The sequence below is a fragment of the Gobio gobio genome (assembly GCF_949357685.1).
Source record: "Gobio gobio genome assembly, chromosome: 18".
In the NCBI taxonomy this organism is placed as follows: domain Eukaryota; kingdom Metazoa; phylum Chordata; class Actinopteri; order Cypriniformes; family Gobionidae; genus Gobio; species Gobio gobio.
In genome coordinates this window covers 40940009-40960854 of record NC_137111.1, presented here as the reverse complement: position 1 = coordinate 40960854, position 20846 = coordinate 40940009, and the positions used below count along the sequence as shown (strand labels likewise).

The following is a 20846-nucleotide window of genomic DNA, read 5'->3' as shown; positions in this document are numbered from 1 at the left end:
AACGTTCGACAATGATGTTGGTTAGCATGCAAAAACGTAGTTGGGCTAATAATGTTTATTGAAGTCCTTTCAGAAATATGTTGTTACATAATCCTGTCAAATAAACACAATGTAGAAAGCTTTCTTTTCTAGTATGATTTTGACTTTGATAAGAGCTTTGTAACTTTTAAGCAAGTATTTAAATGAGTTCAAGGTATGCTAGCATGTCAGATGGAGCATGACTGGCTTAAACCACCATGATGGAACAGCGTGCATTCATACAACAATGCAACAGTAATAAAATAATGTTTTTACTTTTACTTTTGATACTTAAGTAAAAGGACAGAAGTACTTGCTTTTAAAAGTACTTAAGTAAAAATCTATCTTTACAACTTTCACTTGTAAAGGAGTAATATTTGACCAGTAGTACTTTTACTTTTACTCAAGTAATGGAGTTGTGTACTTTGTCCACATCTGGTGGTTGCTTACTGGCCCCTAGTTTCTATAATATTCTGATGCCTAACGGTATGTTTACATGACAACAGTGTAGTAAAAACTGAAAAGTTTTTCCTTTGCGTTTTTGAAAAGCTTTCTGTATATGATGACAATGTTGTCAAAATTATCCCCGTTCACACGGATCCTTGAAAATGACAAAATAACACTATTTATGCTGCCAGGCCAGTAGTTGGCGACATCACTTTGTAAAGAAACACTATGTGCCTATAGGCCGAACACATACGCATGCGCATTACGTCACCATTTTCACTAATTCACATTTTTGTAGCTTACACGGAGATGATAGCGGTATCATTTTAAAAACATTGCAACTTGAAACTCTTTTCAAATGTTTGTTTTCAGGCCCCCAAAACATCATTGTTGTGTAAATTAATTTGTAATTAATAATTTTTTTTTCTTTCAGTTTTAGCTGAAAACAGTGTTGTGTAAAAGGCCCCTAAATATACCATGACAGTATTATAATATTCGAAGTAATTTCTGTGTAAGTTCCATGTGAATTTTTCCTTTATTACTACTAATATTTTATTTTTATAAATATGTGGTGTTTTGTTTGTGAATAAAGCAAATTGCATTTTGACTACAAAATTAGAATTACTTGCACATCCATAGTGCAGGGATGTTTCCCGAAAGTCAATGCCCCTGAGATTTTAAGTTAATATTTCAATAATTAAATAACTCATTCTCCTGTTGACGGTTTTCTGACCTTGGTTTTAATAGTTACTTGACAAAATGATAGATAGATAGATAGATAGATAGATAGATAGATAGATAGATAGATAGATAGATAGATAGATAGATAGATAGATAGATAGATAGATAGATAGATAGATAGATAGATAGATAGATAGATAGATAGATAGATAGATAGATAGATAGATAGATAGATAGATAGATAGATAGATAGATTTACAAGTATATGATTTAATTAATTATTAGCTTTTCATCAACTCACAACTCCCCCTCCCCCAGTTTGGGAACAACATGTGACAAGTTGTGTGCTGAAGACTAATAGTTAGGGTTAGTCTGTTAAAATCCTTAATGCTAAGCATGATTGTGATCATGTGATTGTTTAATGCATTTTCTGGGAGTCAGGATACATAGGATTTTAAAGTGGGCATGAAACGGAAGTTAAATTAGTCTTTTCTTCCCTATTATGACATATATCCAAATGAAATGGCTTCTCAAACAAGAAAAAAACTTGATTGGATGGATTGTTGTAATGTTGTGGTCTTTGCAATGTGATTTTTGCATCCTGGAATAGCCCCATTTTTAACAGGAAATGGCTGCTAAGGATTTCTTTTTTTATTGTATTTTAAGCATGTCAAATATAAATGTAGTTTTAAGAATCCATAGCTGTTTAGTGAAATGTTGCTCACTATTGCACTAAAACGGAAATTGCACTGTTTCTCCTGACTTTATACATTTGCTGGTGAAACGTGATCTCGTGGATGGGTCTTGTGACTTTGACCACAGGGGAGAGAGAGTGTGTGTTTATGGATCAGCAGTAGGCCACATCTGACCCTCCCTCCCCTCAAGTACAAATATAGACCGCAAGTTCAAGATGACTGGCGTTTCTGGAAAACACTGACTGAAGTTACATGAACTCTAGTGTAGCTGGTGCTCAACTGGTGCAGCCAACTGTAAAGTAGTCACAATCTATCACATAATAATTCTGATTAAAACGGTTGGCCTTGAGACAGGTGAATAATGGGGGAACACTAACACACACACACACACACACACACACACACACATTTTTTTGTGAAATGTGGGGACATTCCATAGGCATAATGGTTTTTATTCCGTACAAAACGTATTTTCTATCCCCCTATACTGCCCCTACCCATCACTGGAAACTGCACAGTTTACTTTCTGTGAAAAAAATTCATTTTGTATGATTTATAAGCCTTTTGAATAGTGAGGACATGAGTAACGTCCTCATATTTCACCCTCTCCTTGTAATACCCATGTCATTATACACATTTGTGTCCTGATATTTCACAAAAACATGCCCACACACACACACACACACACACACACACACACACACACACACACACACACACACACACACACACACACACACACACACACACACACACACACACACACACACACACACACACACACACACACACACACACACACACACACACAGTAGTGGCCAAAAGTGATGTTTAGAGGGGATATTTGTTTTTAATGACCCTACAAGTGTGATTAAACCATCAAAATATGAGGGAATATTTTATATTTTTATACTTGGCCAAAAACGGCAAACTACAGCTACAGGTTTTATTTTAATGTGCAGAAAAAGGCATCACATGCTCACAGGAAAAAGCATACATTGACTATAATAACATAATCAGTTATTCATTTTTCATTGGATCACTCTTGGTTCTGCATGTTTCTTTGCATGACAGTCTGGCCAAAAATTATGTTGCACAAATTGGGCTTGTTTCATTGTGTTATCACACAACTTCAATTACACAATATGGTTACAAAATCTTGAACAAATGTATGATAATATTTGAATAAACGTTTTTAAAATTTGTTAAAATATTAGATTTTTCTACCATTTTACATATTTTTCTGTTTACACCCTGTAAAAAATGTTGCTGCTATTAGTTATAACAACTATAACAATTTGTTGAGAGAACTTAAATATCCAACTTAACTAAACTGAAGTTAATTAAACTTACGATTTTAAGTCGAGCACTAACACTTACTTTTAAGTTGAAACAACACATTATTACTTATTCTAATGTTGAATTTTATATTGTGATAACTAAATCGCAGCAATCTTTTTTATTTTTTACAGTGTAATTATTACATTATTGATACATTTATATGTATTTAACTGATATGGTATGAATAAAAAAGCAATTTAATGGCTAAACAGTTATTTATATGACGATTTATTGCCAGACAAAATGTCATAATCATGGCAGCCCTATGTAGTAGAAACAGCTTGAATCTCTGCGGTTCCTCTGATGCTCGGCTCTTTGTTGGTTCCCTGGTGATGGAACTTTCTCTTGCTGGCTGTTGGCTGGAAGGTCTTTCAGGTTCCCACAGTCACGTGACCATGACCCGATGAATAAAGTCATTGTGCCGAGGTTTTAATGCCTCTAAATACAGTCTGACCTGTGTAGTAATGAGAACATGCAGGGCAGAGAGTTTGTCTCTGTAACACTTGTGAAACACACCGTTGGTCTTCTTTTTGATGTTATTGCTCATTCTTAAGGTTTATTGAAGAATTTTGCTCAGTGTTTAAAAGTAGGACTAGACATTTAGGGCCAGATTTCCTAAACAGGGCAAATTTGCATGAGAGCGCAATTCCATAAAAGTGCTGATGGGAATGAAAAGTTGTGCTCGTGATCTACTGACACCATACAAATTAAAGAACAAAGATGCAGCCGTATCCATATTGACCAATGCAAGAGCAGCACAAATTAGTGTTGGGTTTAAATGCTGTAAAATACCAGTAAATTGATGAGTGCAAACCTTAGTAAATCATTTAAATACTCTCCTCCTATAAATTTGCGTCTGAAAGGGAAAACCCTACAAATGCCAACCCATTCCAAGGCGTCAAAATCTGAAGCATGGTCAAGTGCCACAATGAAGAGGCTAAAGGTACCCCTAGGCGTCACTATATCGACTAGGGCTGTGTATCACCAACAATGTCACGATACGATACGCATCACGATACTGAAGTCACGATACAATATGTATCACGATATGGATCAATTTGGAATTAAATTTCTTTTGAGCAGAGTTTAGTAACAGTAATATATGTTTATTGAATAACCAGTGTTAGAACAGTTGTGATAACTGAAAAACTATTTTGTTTTTGTCATTTAAAAAAAAAAATGAGTTAAAAAAATAAAATAAATTGTCACAAAAAAACTTAGGAAAGGCTTGGTTCTTGATTATTTTGGATAAGGTACAATACATGGCAAATTTTTGAATGTAAAACAAATCTCATGATAAATCTAAAATCTAAAACAAATTTGGGAAAACAAATCTATGCTGTAAACTATGGGAGTCAGTTGTACTATAATATTAAAGGTAAAAATGAACTGATTTGTACAAACACTTAAATTACACAAAATTACACGTTTTTTTAATAATAATAAAGTTATAATATTAACTTTACAAATTACATAATCGTATAGCCTACATATTTATTTTTAAATATAAACATTTAAATGGTGTCTGTCATAAAAACTTGCCAGGTTAATTCAAACATGCATTCAATATTGAAGAACATTACAAATTATAATGAATATGGAATATGGTACATATATTTAGCAAAATGCTCCTCTCTAGAGTCAATTTTTCTAGCTGACGAGTTTATGGACACTGGATATATATTTTTTCTGAGGTAAACGTTACATGACATTGTTTACAAGCTTTTACTGGCGCCTTTCCGCGTTTGAAACACTTCTGTAAGTTGTACTCTTTTAACACACGTTCAGATGTTCATTCATGTTTATTTTGCGCTATAACTGGTATTAAGTATTAATGCGGAAGAGAAGATCTGTTCACGTGCGCTGCGCGCGGCCGCTTCTCTAGAGCTGAGCTGCGCCAAAGCGATCTCACGCCAAAGCGGTATTTATGTTTTTGAACGGTTTCCTACGGGGTTTGGAAAAGTATGGAATTTGATTTGAGTAATTTCTAGGTCTGGAAAAGTATGGAAAAAATAAATCAGAGTATGGAAAAATATTTATGTTTCCAGACTATTGTCCCCATTTCATTTTCTAAATATAAAATGAAGAATTTCTAAATGTATATAATAAATACACAATGTTTTTTTTTCAATGAATGAAAAACTTGTAGCCTGGCAGTAAAGGTCAGACCTTTGTGTTCCTTCCTTTTCTCAGTTCAACAGTGGTTAACACAGCACTTTGTAGTTTGAGAAAGCAAGTTCGGTTTGAGGATAAAACAGAGTCGATAGTTGAGTCCTTAAAGGAATAGTACACCCAAAATGAAAATTTGTCATTTATTTACCCCCATGTCTTTCAAAACCATAAGACTTTATTATATTAACATTTTTAATATTTTAAATCTGAGAGATTTCAGTCCCTTTATTAAAGGACTTGTTCACCCCAAAATTAAAATGTCCTAATCATTTACTCACCTCAATGCCATCCAAGATATCCATGACTTACTTTCTTCAGTGAAAGATAAATTAAGTTTTTGAGCAACCAACTGAGTTGGTTGCCATTTTGGATGGCATTGGGGTGAGTAAATGATTAGGACATTTTCATTTTGAGGTGAACTAATCCTTTAAATATCTTCATGTGTCCAAGATTTCCAAGATTAACAAAAGTCGTATTAGTTTAGAATGACATGAGGGTAAGTAAATTATGATAGAAATTGAATTTTTTTGGTAAATTAATAACCCTTTAAACAAATTTTGACTGATTTAGCATTTTGATCGTTAAGGTCACAAAAGGCACAATTTTAATGTAGGATTTCTAAATATTAGATAGCCTACATAGAGATTTTGACTCAGAGTGTAACATACTTGTCGGTGCCGATAGCATTGTGGGTAAGTGCGTCGCCATGTAGTGCTGTTGTGCATCGGGAGACCCGAGTTCGAGTCCTGCCTCATGGACTTTTCCCAATCCCGCCCCCCTCAATCTCCATCCTTACTTCCTGTCTAGCTACTTTCCTATCCTAATAAAAGGCAAAAACGCCAATACTAAATCTTTAGAATGTAACACTTGTTAGCAGTTGAATTTGAAAACATTTTATCAGAACAAGTTAAATATGGTCGGAAAAATCTGTAGGAAGTCTGGAAATTTGAGTCTGGAAAAGTATGGAATTTTGAAATGAAAATTGTGTAGGAACCCTGTTTTGAATTTCGTAATAAAATGGACGTAATTTGAAATCCGAGACTTTGTTTTATATCAATAGCAACAAAGCACAAAGATTATTGTTGCTATTTAATGGATGTGAGGCTGCAATGCTCCATTCATTCATTAACTGAAAACCTCTTCTCCATTGTGAATGTCTTGCACTGCTGCTCGCGTCGCGTTGGTTACATTCAAAAGCACACAGTATCGATACGGCAGCTGCTGTATCGATACGCACATCGTCAGGAGTTCATGACGATGTATCGCTGTATCGATATTCTGAGCACAGCCCTAATATCGACGCGCCGGGGTACTCCATTTATCTCAGTTGTTTGCCCAATGCGTCAGATCAAGATGCATTTGTAAAAGCAGACATAATTTTATAAATATTAATAGGCTACTTTTATATTTTGGAGTAACTAACCCAACTCCTACCCTCAAACCTACCCACTTCAAAACAATATAAAACACATAACAGGCAAATGAAGTACAATCACAGGTATTTATTGCAAAAACGGACCAAAAACAGTATAAAAGTATTAACTCATGTTGCATTCCAAGTCTTCTGAAGTCATACGATATCTTCATGTGAAGAACAGAGTTGATCTTAATGTTTTAATCGCAGAAATGATGATCCGCGCACACTCATTCATAGCTCAATCAAATGATACACTGACTCTTGAGCATGACACAATCGGTCACGAGACACACAAGAGCCAATGCAATTTCACTATGAAATCTGACGTAACGTTTCTTCGGGCGGCAATTTTTGAAATGTGATCTTCAGCGGATGGAGACGAGACACGGATCGCTTTTGGGGATTTTCTTCACACAAATCAATCGTTTGGCCTCGGAACACTTGGAATAGTTCTACTTTTTGAATAAATTGTGCATGCAGTCGCATCTGCCTGTTATATCCTATGTTTTATATCATATAATACACAAATGGGTAGGGTTAGGGATGGGGTGGGGTTGGGTTACATGTTCAAACGTGTCTAAATAAATAAACGTGACATGTCTAGCGTAAATAAAATAAATGTAAATAAATGTAAATAAAATGACGGCAAAGGTTTCTCATTTAAATCAACTGAGTGCACGTCGAAAAAACCCGAAAAACGAATTTTAATTAACGCTTAGGGGTGCCTTGACGCGGATGGCACTTGACCATGCTTCAGATTTTGACGCCTTGGGAGTGAGAACGAGTTGCAAATGCATATACAATAAGGTCAGCTGCAAAAATAACCCTGTCCACGCCTTTTCAGTGCAAAATTTTCACTGCATGTTTTTAGTAAATCCGGACAGTATTTTTTAAAAACGTTTTTAATGCTTAGTTTTTTTTAGTAAATCTGGTCCTTAGTTTTTCAACAAACTGCATCCACATTATCTGGCCAAAAGGAAGCATCTAAAGTTTCATAGAATCATTCCAGTTTTTAAAGCAACATCAGTCAACAGTAGCAAAATTAGCCACTTTATCCATGAAAACTCATCCTGTGTGAAATAGTAGCCGGTATTAGGGCTCTAGAGTTCAGGATATTTAAACTATTATCAGGGTTATCAGTTCCAGAGACCCCCCTCGCTGTTGTATAGATTGTGTTTCTGTGTCATGGAACCGGGCTCTTAACATGTAAAGAAAGGTGAGCGGTATCGACTTTCTGACCTCCTGATGGTATCTTATAGACATTAGAGCTATATTCTGCAAGAACTCAAGTAGTAATGAAAATGTAGACGTGGAGAATCCTGCTTTCTGGGCATCTAAGAGAGTTTTTTTGCAGCATTTGTTCCTGGAATATTCACAGGATTTAACAGGAAATGGTCCGGTATATTGGAGATATTTTTTTAAAGTAATTCTGTCATGTGTCTTCAGATACAGCAGTGAACAGAATGTGGTCGCAGTTGTTCAGCTGGACAAAGTCAAAGTTTTATCAGCCTTATTATTCTCAAGTTATGTTTGCACGTGTGGAGATAAGGTGCTGTAATAAAGGCCTGTTTATGTTATCATAGTAAAAATTGCTTGAGCTGAACAGAAGTCAGCGTTCCTGAACAACAGGGTTTATGATCTAGATCGCATTGGCCACAAAATATTGGAGCTGGGAATCTTTTAACGACGACTCATGATTCAATTCTATTTGATTCAATTTTGAATCATGAACTTACAAGTAAGAAAAGAAAAGAAAAATTTAACTGAACAAAAGCTTATTGTTTAACCCTGTATTATAAGGAAAGGTGATCCTCTCTAATAGAAATTAGTAGGAACAATTTCTAAAAATGTATTATTAGTAGTAGTTTATTTGTATAGTTTATTTCTTTTAAAAATAGTATTTATTTATTTAATTATTTCATAGCAGTTTATTATTTATTTGTATAGTTAAATAGTTTATTTAAATTGTTTGTTTGTTGTATATTTAAACATTTTTATTAGTATTTATTTTTATTAGAGCTGGGAATTTTTTAACGAATCCCCATAATTCAATTCTATCTGATTCAATTTTGATTCAGAGAATCATGAACTCACAAGTAAGAGAAGGAAAAAAAAAACCCTACAAAATCCTTATTGTTGAACCCTGTCCTCTTTAATAAAAATAAGTAGGATACATTTATAATTATTTATTATTAGTAGTTTATTATTTATTTGTATAGTTTATTAAAAATCTTTATTATTTTATAGTAGTTTTTTTTTTTTGTGAAGTGTTTATATGTTTATTTTTTTGTATATTTAAATGTTATTAGTGTAAACTTATTCGTTTAAAGCACAATCGTTAATGAAAGAATTATGATGTATTATTTTTCTATCACAAAACAGACAAAAATCTCATCATCTTATCATATGTCATAGTCATACCTTGTATGTATTTTACTGCGGATAATATAACCTGTAGTTTGAAACTTTACCCCCGTTGAGTGAAGGCAAACAAGCCTAAATCAGATTCTGTTTCACAGCACAATTTGTTTTACCTCGTTTATTAGCTGATAATCTGGTTGTCTGCCCTTGACGGTACACCTTAATGAACACGGCTCTTAGTGTGTTTGAGTGAGGGGCGACGACGCGATGTCTCTGGTTTCACAGGGATGATTGTGTTCCTGTTGGTTGTCATGATGGAGGCTGGGTTACCGGAACAAGAGAAGCAGATTCTTAAGAAACTTGGAGAACCGTCTTTGTCCGTAGCTCAGATCTTGTGAAGCGCTCCTCTCCTTTCGTCAGTCTTTTGTTCTTCATCTATGATAGTTTCTGTCAGGAGAGAATCATACATCTAGACACAATCTGAAATTATTTACTGGTTCTGTAATCAGGTACGAAACAGAATTGTAAAACAAAAAATGTGACATTTACTAGTTAACTTTTTAAAGATACACCTTCGTTTTGACACTCCACATCTTTGTGCAATGTCGGTCTATGCGTTAAACGCACCTGGGCTAGAAAGAAAACGCATGTGTATCAGTATATTCATTGATCAGTGTATTCGCTCTTAAAGTGACAGCAGCCTAAAAATACCTGCAAACAACAAAAGACAGAGAGAATCTCTCACTTTTCTTGACTAAATAACTTCTATAACTCTAATATTATAAATCTATATTTATACAGTGAAGACTATGCAGTGTTATACTTGATTATTATTATTATTATTTTAATTTATGTGCCTGAAAACTCCTTAGGCCTACCTGATAAGCACTGATCGTTTCATTTGTGTCTTTGTTTTATTGTATTTAATTGTGCTATTGCTTGCCATTTGGAAATAATCTGTTGCAAATATGCTGAATCGGATCATCGTATCACTGAATTTTTTGAGGTATTGGCAAATATCGTATCGTTGGATATGAGAATCTATATCATATTGTATCGTGATGAACCTTCTGATTTTGCTTTTGTAATTAAAGGGGCTAAATGTAAGAATCTTCATGTATTAATCACTTTTTTTATTGCCAATGTGTGAACAGCTTGTAACGAAACTTAAAAAACGAGACCTTCCCCGGCTTTCTAGGTTTTCTATGAAAGCCTGATTTTTATGGGATGGAATCGGGACATTTTTGCCAGGAAAATCAAAAGAGTGACGTTTAGGCGCCCTCCCGAGAACCTCTCTTCCGTTCTATGAAACATGAAATGAATGAATGCTTATACAATGTTCAGAATAATGCCGAAAGCTGTTTTATACTGTAATGACAATGTGTCATGCAAAGAAAAGAGATTAATTTAAACTATAGTCTCACTAAGCCATATCTGTTGAATAGTCTTTAGTCTCAAATATAGGCTATTTTATAATCAAGCTATCATAATACAGGGAGTGCAGAATTATTAGGCACGTTGATTTTCTGATCATATTTTTTTTCCAGGCACATTTGACCAATTCCAAACCACAGTAATCCTAATAACTACTATTGATTTAGTATTTAATAATGTATAAGTGATATATAATTGTTCATGAAGGCTGGAAATGAAAATCACCTTATATTCAGGTGTGCAGAATTATTAGGCATGTTTTCTTTTACAGATAAATTGAGCCAAAAAAGAGATTTAACTCAGACTGAAAAGTCAAAAAGTATTAAATGCCCATGAGAAGGATGCAATACTAATGCAATACTAGACATTGCAGTTAAGGCATGACCATTGGACAGTGAAATGCTCGTTGGGTCAGCAGGGTCAGACAAAAACATGTGGCGGAGAAAAGACACCTATTAACTGCAAAAGAATTAAGAATTAAGGTGAAGAATTAAGGGTGAAACCATCAGGAACCCTTTAGTCTCCAGCGCCACCATTTTCCAGAGCTGCAACCTACCTGGAGTCTCCAGAAGTGCAAGGTGTCAGGATCTCAGAGACTTCAGTTAGGTAAAGAATCCTAAAAAATTACCCCCACTAAATAAGAATCATAAGCTGAAGTGTTGTAAAATACATGAAGCCTGCTTTTTTATAGGCTTTATAGGTTTTATAGGTTGAGAATGACTCTTGAAGGACCAGCACCACATCCTCTAGTACCACTGTTTGAAGAATTCATCTTCCAGAATCTGGCAGTACGTTTTGGGAGTTCATTTTTAGTCCATCTCTGCAAAACGGACTTCAGGATGGACTAAAATGAACTCCCAAAACGTACTGCCAGATTCTGGAAGATGAATTCTTCAAACAGTGGTACTAGAGGATGTGGTGCTGGTCCTTCAAGAGTCATTCTCAACCTATCTGTCCATAAAGCCTATAAAAAAACCTTCTTCATGTATTTTACAACACTTCAGCTTGTGATTCTTATCTAGTGGGGGTCATTTTTTAGGATTCTTTACCTAACTGAAGTCTCTGAGATCCTGACACCTTGCACTTCTGGAGACTCCAGGTAGGTTGCAGCTTTGGAAAATGGTGGCGCTGGAGACTAAAGGGTTCCTGATGGTTTCACCCTTAATTCTTCACCTTAATTCTTAATTCTTTTGCAGTTAACAGGTGTCTTTTCTTCACCACCTGTTTTTGTCTGACCCTGCTGACCCAACGAGCATTTCACTGTCCAATGGTCATGCCTTAACTGCAATGTCTAGTATTGCATTAGTATTGCATCCTTCTCATGGGCATTTAATACTTTTTGACTTTTCAGTCTGAGTTAAATCTCTTTTTTGGCTCAATTTATCTGTAAAAGAAAACATGCCTAATAATTCTGCACACCTGAATATAAGGTGATTTTCATTTCCAGCCTTCATGAACAATTATATATCACTTATACATTATTAAATACTAAATCAATAGTAGTTATTAGGATTACTGTGGTTTGGAATCGGTCAAATGTGCCTGGAAAAAAAATATGATCAGAAAATCAACGTGCCTAATAATTCTGCACTCCCTGTAGTATATTTTTAATGACCTCATCTGTCGACATAATGCTGGTGAATTGCAGAGCTGGATATCCACATTGTTATAATCAGATGCTTTCTTAACTGCTGTTTTCTTTTTTGTTGTGTTTTTGTTATTGAGAGGAAAGTGCACAGCACATATTTACATATTCATCTAAAGGTCACTTTGCATGGATGCGTCGGATTGTTCTTTAACAGGATGTCGCTGCAAAGTTATTTCACACTACTAAGCAAAGAACGAAAAATAACTTTGTCATGAATATATCGGGGTCTTGGATCACGTTCAGTAGGGATGGGCGATATCTTATCGTTTACTGGTAACAATTCTCTCCACGATAAGAATTAGTCTTCCTGCGATAATAACGGTAAAGCTGATGACGCGACCCATAGCCCCTTTAAATATTTTGTGTTTGTCAACTATAAAGCGATTGTGCTTTCAGATACCAATACGTTTTTATTTAATGTAGTTTAATATTTTTAAATAAAGGATTCACTTTACAATAAGGTCTCATTTGTTATGCATTAACTAACAATGAACAGTGTATTTTTACAGCATTTATTAACCTTTGTTAATGCTTTAGTTTTAGCTCTAACTTTTGATCTCAAAAATGTATTTGTAAATGTTGAGATGCATAAATGCTTTGGAAGTATTGTTCATTTTTATATATATTATACAAGAAATGAAAACTTCCAGATGTACCAAAAAATTACTGGTTTAAATTGAGGTGCATGAAATAACTAATCTAGGCTTTCTTGTTTGGGTCTGTGATTGTCATCTGGTGGTTACAGGAGGTTCATGATCAGGAGCACATGACTGATCTCGGTCACCTGAGCAGCTCTTCATCCCTCATGTTTTATTCAAAAACGGACAGAACGGAAAATCTGTCGCAGGAACCTGAGAGAACGGCGGAGTCTCTGTCTCTCCTCCAGCAGAGCAGAAACACTGAGAGATTTGACATGGATTATTTACAGGATCGACTGTATTATTGTGATGATGGACAACAAGTACATGGACTACATTCTTAGAAAAAAAGGGTTTCATGGGTTTCCGTATAGAAACTTAATTCTTGACTCAATTTTTAAGAACGCTTTATGCCATAAAGGTTCTATATAAGGACAAATGTTTTATGCATAATCCTCTCGTGTTTAACAGGTTATTTCCATTTTTTTAGGGATTAAGTAAAGCTGTTTAATTCATAAAATATAATTCAAATAAATAAATTCAAACTGAATCAAATAAAATGATCTCATGATGGGAACCCCTAAATGGTTCCATTGAAGTGCCTTTTCTTCTAAAATTGTATTCAGTGATCTGCTATGATAATATACAAATTAAATTAAAGGATTTGAATTTGCGAGCTTTTGTCAGCAAAACTGCTCACATGCGTAATTAATTAATTGCCTTATGTAATTAATTCACTAAAACCCTGGTAAATAAGACTAGTTTATCCGGAACACATTGGTTTGGAAATGTTTGGTTGTTGAAGGATAAAATTGATTTTTTCTTCTTTTGAAGTGGAGTTCATGATCTCGTTTCATTTGTGCTTAGTCACTGACCCATTTTACTCTGCAGTTTTTTTTTTCTCCCCTTGATACTTTTAAGAGTTGAACTATAAAAATAACTGCTGCAGCTCTAGTCTAGCTCCTGGAGCCTTGAACTTTACACAATTGCCTGACAAACTTTCTCCTCACCTTTTATGTTTTTATACTTAATGTGCCCTGAATCATAGTAGGAACGTATAGCAAGCCAAGTGCTGATGTGTTTCTCTTTTTTGTGTGTGTGTTTTACAGGAGTTGTTGGGTGTGTTTTGCCACAGATGAAGATGACCGTACAGCGGAGTGGGTGCGTCCGTGCCGCTGCCGTGGTTCAACTAAGTGGGTTCATCAGTCGTGTCTTCAGCGCTGGGTTGATGAGAAGCAGAGGGGCAACAGCACCGCACGTGTCGCCTGCCCACAATGCAATGCTGAGTACCTCATCGTGTTCCCCAAGCTTGGTATGACCGCTCTTCAGTGTGTCAGTCAGCTCTTAAAAACACTTGAATCACTAGTACTATATGTTCAGGAATCATGTTGTCTTTGCAGTTATGTTTGATGATGTAGTGACACTTTAATATGTTAAAGATTAAATGAGTTCAACACGGTTAGCATTCAAAAGTTCTTAAAGTCTCTTATGCTCACCAAGTCTGCATTTATTTGATCAAAAATGCAGTAAAACATTAATATTATGAAATAGTATTATAATTTAACATGTTTTTATTTGAATATATTTTAAAATGCAATTTCTTCCTGTGATGGCAAAGCTGAATATTCAGCATACTTTCAGTGTCACGTGATCCTTCAGAAATCATTCTAATATGCTGATTTGCTGCTTAAGAAACATTTATTATTATTATTATTATCAATGTTGAAAACAGTTGTGCTGCTTCAAATTTTGGTGAAAACTGTGATAAATCTTTATCAGGATTCTTTAATAAATAGAAAATGTTCAAATGAACAGCATTTATTTGAAATAGAAATCGTTTGTAACATTAAGGGCCCTATCATCATACACCCGGTGCAATCCGACGCCAGGCATCGCGATGCAAGTGCTTTTTTGCTAGTTTCAGCCCAACGCAGGTCGAATTTTCACATCCAGCGCCACGTTGTTTAAATAGCAAATGCACTCGTGCCCATCTGTTCGCTGTTCTGAAAACGAGGTGTGTTCAGGGGTATTGTTGGCACGTTGCTGTTTTGAGGCAACTGAAAACGACTGCGCCATTGACCAAGAAAAACCTGCAGTATTTTTTGTGTTATTTTAAAGGAACACTCCACTTTTTTTTTGAATCCATTCAGCTGATCTTTGTATCTGGAGGTAGCACTTTTAGCATAGCTTAGCATACATCGTTGATTCTTATCAGTCCATTAGCATCTCATTCAAAAAATGACCAAAGACACTTTCAATATTTTTCCTATTTAAAACTTGACTCTTCTACAGTTACATCGTGTGCTAAGACCAACTGAAAATAAAAAGTTGCGATTTTCTATACCTATATGACTAGGAACTACGTTCTCATTCCTGCGTAATAGTCGCGGATCTTCGCGGCCGTACCATGGCTGCAGTGGCGCAATGATTGGTTGGTATTCTGTGAAACATGGTGGTAGTTTACACCTTCGACTTACTATCACAGCCCTTTACAACACACAGAACCATGGCTAATCACACAGGTAAATCCACAACACAATTTGTAGGCTGCAAGCCTGAAACTCTTTCTGCAACTACACAAACTTAGTGCCGGTCACATTGAAAGTTACCTAGCTGGGGGCTACTTTCAGGCGCTGCAATATCATTGCGCTGCTGCAGCCATGGTACGGCAGCGAAGATCCACGACTATTACGCAGGAATGAGAAAGTAGTTCCTTGCAGGTGTAGAAAATCGCAACTTTTCATTTTCAGTTGGTCTTCGCACACGATGTAACTGTAGAAGAGTCAAGTTTTAAATAGGAAAAATATTGAAAGTGTCTTTGGTCATTTTTTTAATGATTCTAATGGACTGATCAGAATCAATGATGTATGCTAAGCTATGCTAAAAGTGCTACCGCCAGATACAAAGATCGGCTGAATGGATTCTAAAATGGTAAAACTCAACTATTTAACTCTAGGGAACTTGTAAAATGAGCCTATTTTCAAAAAAAGTGGACTGTTCCTTTAAGGGCGTGTTAGTAATATAGGCTCTGCTTATACACACACGCGCAATAGCACACAAACAATTTTAAATCTGCCATGGTGCAAGTGCCTGGCTTTTAAAGGGAATGGGAGATGAGACTCCGATTGGTTTATTGCACGTTACACCCAAAACACACCAATAACTCATTAAGAGATGGTACAACCCTTTTAGACCATGCGCCTGGTGCGCCGACCGGTTTAGCCGACTAGCAAAAGTGGATTCGGACACGCCCTAAGTGCACCTGCGCCATGACTTCAGATCATACGCTCAGATTATTAAAATAGGGCCCTGAAAATGTTTTTACTGTCACTTGATTAATTTCATCTGTCCTTGCTGAATCTTCTTGACCCCAAATTTTAAACAGTAGTTTCATATCATAATTATTGTTACAGTTTTCATTCTTATAGTTTTCAATGTAAACAGATCTTAACACCATTTTGTTGAGGTTTATGTCAGAACTGATATTAAAATGTCTTAACATCCTCATACTCATGTTGTGAGACAAGAAAGGATCGTGGAACTAGTTTAATTAATGGCCAAGTTGAAAGTGAAAATATTCAATACATCGTCCCTGCCTTGGCTGGGAAAATAATGAACTCTTCACTTTTACATACCACACATTACAAGCAAAATTCTAGACATTTGTGACGTGCTTTCGCATTCATAGACTTTATCAAACTTGATCAAATGTCACTGCAGTAGTTATGAATAGTTGGTTCATGTTTTTTTTGTTTATACTTAGTAGGTCAATCCTGATTCCAGAGAAATCCCTCTTTTGATATTGGTGATGAGGATTTGCTTGTGATTCCAGTAATCCGCTGCTCATGGAACGAAATGTCATTTTTCATCCTCTTGTGTTTCATCTCTTATGTAAATTGATCAGGTTAGAGTATAACAGCATTAGTTTCTCTTCACGCTGTGCTAATAATCTTCCTCAGACTGCATCTCCTGAGGGCCAGTCTGTCGTCCTCTCTCGCTCTCTTTCCACAGCGATTGGGGTTATTCTGGGATACGGTTGTCAGGGTGACCGTGGCCGGCTGTGAAATTGCACCAATCATGCTCCCCGTTCAACTTTCAAACTTTAGCAGCGAGTGCAAGGCAGACAGACGAATGTCACAGCTCGTGAATACGATGTTTCCTCCACCGCTGCTAAATCTCCATGGCCAAATTTCATATTTTAGTTGCTTTGTGAGCTTGCATTCAGAAAGACTGGGAAACAAAAGATATGCTATGCGAACAGTGAAGTCAGATTCATGAATCAATTGTTCTTTTGAACTGATTCTGTGGAGGTTAATTCATGAATCAATCTTGAAGTCACTGCTTGGTCTGTACTAAAGCCTAGTGAACTACCTCGCAGTCTACATAGGCAGCATCCTAACTAGCTTTGAGCCTTTCTGAAGGATCATGTGACCTAGGGCTGCAACTAACGATTCAATTAGTTGGCTGATAATTTTTTTTCCCCATTAATCGTATACAAAGCCTTTTTTTATGGACAAAACACACTATTCCACATCCTGCCCAATGCTGTCCTTCAAACAAATGTGTCAGCTGAGTGCTATGAAAACATAGTGAATATATCTACCCTTACAAAAATGAACCATGGTTTTACAACAAATGGTACCCATGGTACCCCCCCCAAAAAAAAACAGGGTCATTGTATTTACCACAAATTAATTAACCAGGGTTTTGCTTCAAATCCATAGTTAAAGGGTTAGTTCACCCAAAAATGAAATTTCTTCAATTAATGCTATCGCACCAGATAACATGTCACAGCGTCTTACGTCAGCAGCGTCACTGTGGCGTTGTGAACGCGGATTCAAACAAAACCGGAAGAGAAGACAATGCTTAATAAAGTCTTAGTTTTTGTTATTTTTGGACCAAAATGTATTGTCGACGCTTCAAAAGAGTCTAACTAACCAAATTATGTCACATATGGACTACTTTGATGATGTTTTCATTACCTTTCTGGACGTGGACAGCAAAGTGTGCATACACTTACATTCAAAGGACTGAAAGCCCTCGGACTAAATCTAAAATATCTTAAACTGTGTTCCGAGGATGAACGGAGGTCTTACGGGTGTGGAACAACATTGGGGTGAGTCATTAATGGAAGAAATTTCATTTTTGGGTGAACTAACCCTTTAAACTATGGTATTTGTATGGTTATACAAATGGTTATCAATATGGCATGGCATGGTTTTACCATAATAAGCGGCGGGCGATTTTATTATAGTTCGAAGCTTAATGCAAATTGTTAGGATGCAAAATGTACATACTCGCGTGAATTAGTAACATTTAAAGATAAGGATATAACCTGTAAAATTAACGATTTGCGCTGAGGATGCACACGCATTGGTCAAAGCACATGACAGGGTATGTTAAACGCTAATGTATTAGCTTGAAGCTTAAAATGGAGATTTCTCATGTTTTGGGCACTTGGATCACGTTCCTTTCCCGCATCAGCTCACTCTGTTTCCACTCCACTATTTTTAGAGGCATGTCCATAGAAATGCGTTATTTAGTGCTGTAATTTGGCGCAACTGGTGGAAGTTTTCCGTGCACGGAGGGCAGACCCGACTAATCGATAATGAGAATTGTTGTCAAGGATTTTCATTATCGATTTTATCGATTAGCTGTTGAAGCCCTAATGTGACCCTGAAGACTGAAGTAATGATGCTGAAAATTCAGCTTTGCAATGACAGGAGTAGATTATATTTGAAAACATATTAAAATAGAAAACACTAACTAAAAATATTTCACAATGCTTCAGTTTTTACTGTATTTTTGATCAAATAAATGCAGCCTTGCTGAGCAAAAATTCTTACTGACCCAAACCTTTTGAATGGTTGTGATTTCCTTTCACTTTATTTCCTGCACGTTTTACAATGCATTCTGGGTTTTCCTTCAAATAGGTAGGCCTACTATATGCAATACTGCCTAAGAGTGTTGGCAAAACAACATATCTTACACCCACAGCTTATAGACCAGCCTTGATGTAGCGAGTTAATCTATGATTCCTACAATGCTGTCTAGGTAGTTGCCTCACTAGGTTTTGCAACAGAGCTTGTATCTGTATCGGCTTATTTAAAGGGCATAACCGGAAGTAAAGAACTGCAATTCACTGAGCAACTGTGTTAATGGTTCTTGAGACTTAATTCAGTTAATTACTAAGCTGTTTATTCTAATGATAGTCTGTAGTTAAATATACACATTCGCAACAGATTTGTTGCAAATACATGCTGTTTTCATTTAAATAAAGAATACATAGTGAGAACAGTATTTCTATAGTTGAGGAGAAACAAACTTCCAGCACTAGATATGTGGAAGACAAGGTGAAGAGATTTTACAGGAGAGGTTGACTCAAGCATGGGTGTCCAAACTCTGTCCTGGAGGGTCACTGTTGGAGTTTGGCTTCATCTTGCCTCAACACACCTGCCTGGAAGTTTCTAGTATGCCTAGTAAGACCTTGATTTGCGGCTTCAGGTGTGTTTAATTGGGGTTGAAGCTAAACTCTGCATGGCTGTGTTCGAAATCGCTCCCTATACCCTTAAATAGGGCTCTATTTGAGGGGACAGCCATTTGTAGTGGTGGACATTATTGAGTGCATTCATTCAATCCCACAATGCACCGCAACAATGAGTGTACAACCGATGTATGCTCAACGGCTAGAGAATACCCATAATGCACTGAGGTTCCAAGCACAAACTATGCAAAAGCGGCAGCCCTTCCAGTGCACTCAGTGTCCAAATTCACTCACTCGTTTTCATTCACCCCCTCAAGTGAACTATATTAGTGGACTAATGTAGGGAGTAGTGAAGGGTATAGGGGGGTGATTTCAGACACAGGACAGTGGCCCTCCAGGAGCAGGATTGGACACCCCTGGACTCGAGATTTCAAACCTGATTGTGCTGATTTGACAGAAGGAAGAGGAAGATACTTATGTTTTTCATAAGGTCCTCATGTACTGTTGGTAACAAAGACGAAAATCCTGATGGGGCACATTCAGTTGCGTGACTGCAGGAGCCCGCAGACGAGGACGTCCTTTCACATCAGACAGACAGGAAACTGCCTCCACATATAACCTGCGTAACAATGCAGTGCAGTATCTCACAAACGCTCTCATTCCTTCCATTTGACACATTGTGTTCATGTTCCAGGCTCAGTTTGCTGGATTTTATATTTAGGTTATAATAATGAGTGATGTCTTGGTGGATGCTGTACTCCATTAAACCCATCTAGAGTTATTTCATGTATAAAGCCTTCAGACCTCCAAGTGATTTAGATTTCAATTTATTTCCTTTTCCCTATGTGGAATCAGTTATTTAGGCAGTAATTGAAGTATATTTTATATAATTGTCACATTTCCACACATGCATCTGTCCTGTTCTACTCAATGATGAAGTCAGTTGGGCTGTTTTGAACCCTATTGAGCGATCTATTCTCTCTGTCTATACACTCGCTGTGTACGAAATTGCATGCTGTATAGTAGGTACTACATTTGGTTTGAAGCTTACTTTGCGGCCTTTAAAGAATGTTCTATGTAGAATGAATGTGTGTGAAATGTGGACATACCTCATCCGTCATGTCATCATTGTCATGTGACCTACAGCACCAGTTGCGTTGCTTCACTGCATTCATAAACCCTCTCCCGTGGCCTCATGAGATACTAAAGTGTCCATCAAATGCGCACTTCAGAATCTCACTGGAAGTAGCAGGTTAGGTATTTTTCTGTGTCAACAACACTATCAACACCTAAATGAATCCGCAGCAGTCACATGGTACAAGTAGGAGCTCTCAAAAAAACTCAAACTTCCCAGCTTACAAGTTGTAATTATGAGCTCTACGAGGATAATTATGACATCTCTGTTAATGGTCACTCGCATATAATGCTCTTCTTGTTAACTACACAAGACTTGAGTAATGCTCACAGCTGATTCCAGTACAGTTTGATGTGAGACGCTAAAAAAGTTTGT

General features: G+C 36.4%; 1 protein-coding gene across 2 annotated transcripts in view; it reads left to right on the top strand.

Moving 5' to 3' along the window:
• Positions 1-20846, top strand: part of marchf5 (membrane-associated ring finger (C3HC4) 5) — a 43615-nt gene that overhangs the window by 10785 nt on the left and 11984 nt on the right. For both annotated transcript variants that reach the window (XR_013818469.1, XM_079843305.1), the window contains exon 2: positions 13962-14164. Coding sequence is in view for 1 of the 2 variants with exons in the window: in XM_079843305.1 (XP_079699431.1) it covers positions 13962-14164 (203 nt within the window). In the remaining variant the exon portion in view is untranslated. The remainder of the gene's footprint in view (positions 1-13961; positions 14165-20846) is intronic.